Source organism: Mandrillus leucophaeus, unplaced genomic scaffold (genome assembly GCF_000951045.1).
Source record: "Mandrillus leucophaeus isolate KB7577 unplaced genomic scaffold, Mleu.le_1.0 Scaffold68, whole genome shotgun sequence".
In the NCBI taxonomy this organism is placed as follows: Eukaryota; Metazoa; Chordata; class Mammalia; order Primates; family Cercopithecidae; genus Mandrillus; species Mandrillus leucophaeus.
This window is the reverse complement of record NW_012107363.1, coordinates 1,678,975-1,687,049: the sequence shown is the minus strand read 5'-3', so window position 1 is coordinate 1,687,049 and position 8,075 is coordinate 1,678,975. Positions and strand designations below refer to the sequence as shown.

Genomic DNA, 8,075 nt, shown 5'->3' with positions numbered 1-8,075 from the left:
AAGGGGCTACCCCACCCCCAGACCACGCTGGTTTAACTCCATCCCCCTCCACACCAGCCCCCCGAAGGGGCTACCCCACCCCCAGACCACGCTGGGTTAACTCCATCTCCCTCCACACCAGCCCCCCAAAGGGGCTACCCCACCCCCAGACCACGCTGGTTTAACTCCATCTCCCTTCACACCAGCCCCCCGAAGGGGCTACCCCACCCCCAGACCACGCTGGGCTAACTCCATCTCCCTCCACACCAGTCCCCCGAAGGGGCTGCCCCACCCCAGACCAAGCCAACAAGGCAGCTGCACAAGGACACGCTGTACCTCACCAGCGCGAAGCTGTGGCTGTGGTCAGATGGCCCAACAAAGGTTCAAGAAAAAAAAGCAGGGATGCAGGCTACCTGAGGCAGCCACGGTTTTCTGCCTTTTCCAGTGGTTTCAGGTCTGAGGAGAAGAAAAAGCAAGTGCCACAGACCAACAAGGGCTGCCGTTTCTCCAGCACTCCCTGTGCACCAAAGGGATGTGGGGACCCAGAGGTGTCTGTGACTCGCCCAGCGGGCAAGCGAGGAAGCTGGGTCACAGGCCACGCACTGGGGTTCCGCAGCCACATTCCTCATCACAGAATTCACACAAGCCTCTCGCAGGCATGCATCAGAAATAATCCATCATTCAGATTCAATCTCAGTAGTTTTCACAACCATGACCGAAACCTCAAATACTGAATTAAGCGCACAGATTAGCAGAGATGTAGGGTCAGATGCTTATGTTTTAATCACAGACCAAGACATGATTAAAATAACAAAGTGATAGAGGGGGCCTCGCCTGCTCATACTTGAAATCCCAGACAAATGCCCTTTCCAAAACGTCAGGCAGCCTTTTAGAAGAGAAACGGCGTTGGAAATGGTGACAGGTCCTGCTCTAGACCCGGTTCTCCCAGGGTGACCTGGAAGTGACAACAGTAAGCTCACTGTCCAGGCCAGACAAACCAACTTTAGAAACAAGAAAGAGGACTGTTCGCTCCCAGGATCCCGGAGGGGAAGAAACAGCACCTGGAGAAAGAACACTCAGTTGTGGATTATCAGCCCTAGGGTCGGGCTAGCAAGGGCTAAGGCTCTGGAAAGAAAACCAGAGTTCTAGGTACTGGCTTGGGTGAGTCGTCTTGTCTCTCAGCCTGCTCTCAGCTATAAAACAGTAGCAACTGTACAGACCACTGTGGTGGTCAAATGAGATAACATATGTAAAATGGCTGGCCACTCACTCCCTCAAGTGCCAAGCCCTTTCTGGGTGCCAGGTAAGTACTGGTGTGGTCCACCTCGGTCCAACTTTTCATTCCCAAGCTCCGTCTCCAAATGGGACCAAGTTTTGAAGTCTCTTGGTTTAAACCAAGTAATAATGCCTGTCTTGCTGTGCTCGTCAGAAGCCCTGCAGCCTACCTAACAGGTAAAATAAACTGCCCAATTAAGTGACAGCTGCCACCCTGGACAACCCTAGAAGGAATTTATTTATTTTTGAGGAGTCTCATTCTGTCACCCAGGCTGAAGTGCAGTGGCGCAATCTTGGCTTATTGCAACCTCTGCCTCCCAGGTTCAAGTGATTGTCCTGCCTCAGCCCCCCCGAGTAGCTGGGATTACAGGCGTGCACCACCAGGGCCAGCTAATTCTTGTATTTTTAGTAGAGACGGGGTGTCGCCATGTTGGCCAGGCTGGTCTTGTACTCCTGATCTCAAGTGATCCACCCGCCTCAGCCTCCCAAAGTGCTCGGATTACGGGTGTGAGCCACTGCACCCAGCCCCCAGAAGCAATTTAGAACAAGGTTTTTCAAAGTTCTAGCAGCAGATCAGTTTGATTGGTCATAACAGCATTTTTTTAAAAAATAAAACAATAAAACACGGTACATAAAGACAGTTTGCTTCAGCTTTACACCTAGTTATGTCAGTACAATGAGTCTCAATTTAAAGTGTCTAACTGGGGATAATTTCAAAAAAGTTTGCAGGCTGCCAGTTTAGAAGCACAGTTGCTCAAAGTCCCTGCTCTGGGCAACTTATAAGGAATCACGCTGGGAAAGACGAGACCATACCAACATGGCAGGCGCACCTCACTAGCAGCCAACTTGTGGGGTGTGGTCTGATGACCCAGCTAAGGCTGAAGAAAAAAAGCACGGAGGCAGGGTGCCTGAGCAGAGCCCCAGTCTCATGCAGAGGCCATGTGCAAGAGACTCAGCAAGCAGGGCAAGAGGGAAGGGGCCATGTGGAAAAGAGGAAGCTAATCTGGAAGGGACCACGTGGGCCTGGCACTTTAGGAGACCCTCAACCTCGAACCCAGCAGGGCTCACTCCACAGGGGCAATACGATGCAGGCAGAGGCTCCCATACAGGTGAGACCGTGAGGAATGCCAGGAGGGGCGAGCCACACACTGTGGGAGGAAGGGCAGGACGCCTGAGGCCAGGGGGACATGGGAAGCTTCCACAAAGGAGCCACTTGAGTGGACAGACAAGTAAGATGTGGGCTAGAGGCCAAGAGGAAGAGGCACTCTGATGGCAGAAGTAGTGGCCAGGAGACGCCCACAAGCAGGCTTCTTCATGTTAGCACCAGGATTTGAACCGGGAATGGTGCAGAGTCAAAGTTGTTTTGCTCCAGAAACACGCTACCCAGAGGTGTTGGGACAAGCCCCAGGAGAGAGGGAAGAGCCAGATGAGAGACTGTGAGGTATGGGGAGCCCCTCAGACGCATCCAGGGGGGGGTCTACATTCCACGTGTGATCTGCCCAGTGCTAAAGATAAGAAGAGCACGAGACTCCTGAATTAGGTTTAACATTAGTTTAAAAAGAGGGGGGGAAAGCCTGCTTCAAAGCATATTTGTCTTAAGAGGGAAAAGAAAGGATCATGATTCTCAAACAATGAAAAAGTATTCCTGAGCCTGGCACAGAGGTGCTGTGTCTGTGGTCCCAACTACTCAAGAGGCTGAGACAAGGATCACTTGAACCCAGGAGTTCAAGGTTGCAGTAAGCCATGACCGCACCAGGGCAACAGGGCAAGACCCTGTCTCAAAAAAAAAAAAAAAAAAAAAAGAAGAAGAAGAAGAAAAAAGAAAGTATTCCTGGTAGAAAGACAAGAAGGGTCATCAATGCTACTTATGAACTGGAGGAACACTACAAAATATAGCCAGTGATGTCAATAACCTGCTAGTAGAAGCTCCCTGACTTCCAGGAAGGTGGCCTCTGGCTCCCTGGAAATCTATTTTAGCTAGAAGAAGAAAGGGTCATCAGTCAAATCCTGTGCTTAAATCTCCGACTCCACTGTCTCCAGTATCAAGATTAACTCGTGAAAATAACCTGAGGATCTGGCAGTGCACCTGGAATAAAGCTGCCAAGGCAGGCCAGCCATCCGAGTGGTACCTATCAAAAGACTTGAACTAATGCCGTGACAGCACGGCCACCACATCTGCAGAGGCTGAGGACCTGGGGAAGCACTGGGGGACAGCAGCAGGCCTGGTCTGAGCCAGCACCACCAGCAGCGTGACCTTGAGCTCCTCCTCCATCCCCAAGCCTGTTTCCTCCTCTGTTACAACTGAAGACTAAATGAGAACGAGCATAAGGTGCAGAGCCAAAGCAGGTGCCCAAAAATGACAGGAGTATGAGTGTCACTATATACTATGAAATTACTCTTCAAAACATTCCACTCTAAGAGGACTGCTTGTGGAAAAGGGCACGAGACTGAAAGTGTCCGCAACACGGCTGGTCTCACACTTGGCCATTTGTAAAAGCAATTGTCTGGGAGTGGGGAGCCTAATTTAGAATCTGGGAGGGGCTCCGTTTTGCCATTTTGAGGGGGTATAATGGCCTGCACAGGTCTTACAAAGGTCCCACCTTCCAAAAGGTAGCCCCGGGTAACCCCTGAAGCCTGACCTCACGGTAAGTAAAACCGCTGAGAACACCTGAGTGGTTCCTCTGGCCTGGACTCTTTAACCAGCTGCAGTCTCCTCCTGGAAAGCGTCCTCTATGTTACTGGGAATGCTGGCATTCTGGGAAGCACTCTCAGGAGTCTTTCTCTAATAGTCATATTCCTCCCAGAGCATCGAGAACACAAAAGTTAACATGCGGACTGGTGAATGAAACATATTCAAAGGAACTAGGTTTTAACACGCCTGGTTGCTGTTGCAACCTGACCACCTCATTGGGCTCCAGAGCTCGGAGCGCAGTCTCATCTCCATACAAAGGCTCATCGGATCGCAGGCGAGGCCCTTTTGGCCTCTAAGGGGGCTGCTGGGCCTGGCCCGGCTCTGAAAACAGGGTAAGGAGGACTCAAAGGACGTGCTCGCTCGCGCTGTCTCTCGTCGTCCCAGTAAACGGGAACCCAAGAAGGAAATATGTGGAAGCACAGACACAAAGAGTGCCAGGGAGGAGAGCGCATCAGCGGCGTGCACAGCAAGCTTCGGGCTGCTGAGGACAGATGCACGTGATGCTCGCACACCCGCACAACCGCACACATGCACACTCGCACACTCCACCTGCGCGGGGCCGCAGGGCTGGCAGGCCCCGGACAGGACAGGCCCCCGGGACCAGTCAGGCCTGGGGCGCAGGCAGAGGCACCGGCCCGCACCCCGACTCACCATGAACGCCGGGGCCTTAGAGGCGCGCGGCCGGAGGCTCCATGCCCAGCGAGCGGAGGGCCGGCCTCCCTCCCTCCCTCCCGCACCGCTGGCGGGCCGGCGGACGCGGCGGCTCCTCAGGCTGGCGGGGCGGGGCGGGGCGGCAGGCCGCTCAATCGCGCGCAGACGCAGCGAGGCGATCCGTGCTGCCGGCTCGGCGCGTCAGGCCTGGCTAGAACCTCCCACGGGGGCGGGGCTGGGGCGTCCCCATGGTACGGCCCCACCTGCCTTGAGCACCGGGAAACACGCGCGCCGACAGGTAGAGAGCCAGCTTCTGCCTTAAAGATCACCCGAGAGCTGAGAAACGTGTTGCCAAAAGAAATTACATAAAATTATTCGCACTGGTGAGCTCTGGGTGGCGGGGTGACTGTGAGCAGTTTTTACTGGCTACCGTGGCTCCTACGGTTTTTCACAAAGTAGTAACAGGCACCTGAGTTTAAAACCAGGGAGCACACAAAACACTTGGAGAAGCCGACCGGGCGCCCCGGGGCTGCCGGAGGGGGACGGAAGCTGGCGGGACCGGTGAAACCTCCGGTTTTTAAAAACAGTCGTTAAACTTTGACCCTACACCGTAGGGACTATGTCGGGTCAAAATTACGTCTAGTCAGCCGCGGGCCCCACGTCCCAGGGCTGAACAAGCCCGGTCTGCGGCAACACGAGGCTCTCCCGTGACAGGGCCTCGCCCAAGCCTCCCCCAGCAGATCTCCTGGGATTCAGAACTACCAAATCGCCGGCAGACACGTCGCCATCAGAGGAAGCCTGTGACATCTGCCAGGATAAAATCAAAAGGGCAATGGTAAGTGACAGCAAAGACGTAGAGAAGCTGGAATTCTCCTAAATCCTTGGTAGGAGTGTAAAATGGTGCAGCTTCTATAATTCAACATCCACCTACCATACTCCCAGGAACCCACCCAAGAGAAATACGACCAGAGAGATTTGCGTGCAAACATTCACAACAGCATTGTTCACACCAACCAGAATGTCCACCAACCGCGGGGGCATGAGCAGCAGGGAAACGCCTATGAAAAGAAAGAAACTGCTGAGACATGGGCCTACGTGGATGAACCTCAAAAACGCTAGGCCAGAGGAAAGATGCCAGACAAGAAAATCCCATGATTCCATTTATGTGACACTTCTTAAAAAGGGAAATCTCTAGAGACAAAGCAAATTCATGTTTGCCTGAGGGTGAGAGTGGGATCAACTGCAAACAGGCACGAAGGAACTTTTCTGGGTGATGAAAAATAAAACTTCGGATGTCGAACATATTTTAAAACTAGATTGCAATGATAGTTGCATAACTGTATACATTTATTAAAATCGTGGGACACTTACAATGAGTGGATCTCATGGTATATTATTTATGCCTCGAGCCATTTTTAAAAAGGAATAGGACGATAAAAGGGAAAGAGGCTGATTCTGGCTGGAAAGATTAGGGAACGCCTTAAGATAATTATCCAGAATTTGAAAATAAGGCAAAAGCAGGAGTAAGCATTATTCTTTCAATTAATTCCTGGGCCCTTTTTAGCATGGCGGCCTAAGGATTATTTAATTCTCTAGGACACTGACCCTGTGCTATTTATTACTCCATTCAAGCCCAGATACTGTGAAGTTACATACTAACTTGTAGATAATGTTCAAAAGAAAAGATAACCCCAAAGATTATGTTTTATTGTCACCAGTTTGTTTGTTCGTTGAAATCTAACCTAGCCATCTTACTCTAGTGCTTTTTGGGTTTTATGCATATATGTGTGTATAAACACACACACCCCTAATTCCTCAAATGCTCTTGGCATAAGTTTTACCATCTTACTGGTCTCCTCAAGGCGTTACATAAATCTTTGACCTATGATCATTTTAATTTTTAAAAAGGTAAAAGTCATGAGAAAAAGGAGTGTTTTATGTGAAGAGAATAAAGGGACATATAACTAAGGCAATACACAAACCTGACTGAATCCTGGTGCAAAAACAGCTTGATACAACTGAGGAAATGAGAACATGCTCTGGGGTATCAGATGCTACTATGGAACTCCCCATCATTCTCCTGAGTGTGGGAACAGTCATGGTTATGTAGGAGAATGACTTTACTCTTAAGAGCTGTGTGCTGAAGTATTTAGCAGTAAGATATCATAATACTGCAAATGGTTCAATTTTTTTTTAAATAAAGGCACAATAAAGTAAATATGGCAAAATGTCAACAGCTGCTCCATCTAAGTGGGGCACATTAACACATTAAATTGCCCAGGCGAGGGCAAAAGCATTCGAAAGCTCCCAGGGGCATCTCTCTTGGTCTTTCTGGGAAGCGGCATCAGTTAAGCTGCACCATCTCTTCAGCGTTCACAATAGTACACAATGGGCCACCCGCCTGCCTGCAGACACCACTGCTGAGTCCAAGGTCAGCCAGAAATCAGACTTACAACACAGACAGTCCCCTCCTTACAATCACAGGCTACTACAGCTTGAAGTTATGTGTTTAACAAGCTTCCTAAGCACCCCACACATATCAGAGAGAAGGTGCTCAAAGAACTCAGTCTGCAATTACATCATGTAAATGTATTTGTGTGGATGAAATTTACACATACATAATTTGTCTCAGAGAAAGGCCTGGGAGGGAGGACATGAAACCATCAGAGACTCCTGTGACAGGGGCTGTGAAGTCTCAGGGAAAAGGATTTTCCCATCTTGCATCTATCATTTGAATATTTGACAAGTGTTTTTTCATAAATTGTATTTAAAGTTTTCAAAAATAATTTCTAAGCTAATTCAGATGGCATAAAAAATCGATTTCACCAACTGCAATTTCCAACCACACTGAATTATTACTGCAGCAAGGTTGTTTTTGCGTCTGTGGCTGGCTTTTTTCTATGCACACAAGACTGAAGGTCTAGCCATGGCAGGAGACCACAATGAGGGGTGCTGACCGTGCCGGAGCTCCCATGGGATGCGCGATGCCAGCCACTGCTCCATGACCCCACGTTTCCTGAGCTCCCGTGGGATGCCAGCCGCTACTCCACGACCTCACGCTTCCAGAGCTCCCGCGGGATGCCAGCCACTGCTCCACGACCCCACGCTTCTGGAGCTCCCACGGGATGCCAGGATGCCAGCCACTGCTCCACGATCCCACACTCCATCGTACTTCACCCTCACGAGCACAGGCAATGTGAGCACTGCCTCTGCAGAGGATACTGAGGCTCAGAGAGGCAAAGCTGTGGGCTTAAGTCCACACGACTGAGTGTAAATGACAGAACCAAGGTGCACACTCCGGCTTTTTTCTTTTTTTTTTTTTTTGAGATGGAGTCTCGCTCTGTCGCCCAGGCTGGAGTGCAGTGGCCTGATCTCGGCTCACTGCAAGCTCCACTTCCCGGGTTCACGCCATGCTCCTGCCTCAGCCTCCCAAGTAGCTGGGATTACAGGCGCCCGTCACCACGCCCAGCTAATTTTT

At 50.7% G+C, this 8,075-nt stretch overlaps 1 protein-coding gene across 3 annotated transcripts in view; it reads right to left on the bottom strand.

The window, feature by feature from the left end:
* Nucleotides 1–8,075, bottom strand: part of TBC1D14 (TBC1 domain family, member 14) — a 148,297-nt gene that overhangs the window by 40,651 nt on the left and 99,571 nt on the right. The window contains exon 1 of one of the 3 annotated variants that reach the window (XM_012002161.1): nt 4,598–4,779. The exons of 1 other annotated variant lie outside the window; for it this stretch is intronic. In XM_012002161.1, the coding sequence (XP_011857551.1) occupies nt 4,598–4,600 (3 nt within the window). In that variant the 5' untranslated portion in view covers nt 4,601–4,779. Of the gene's footprint in view, nt 1–4,381; nt 4,434–4,597; nt 4,780–8,075 lie in introns of those variants that run through there. One more of the 3 variants, XM_012002162.1, reaches the window with a different exon arrangement.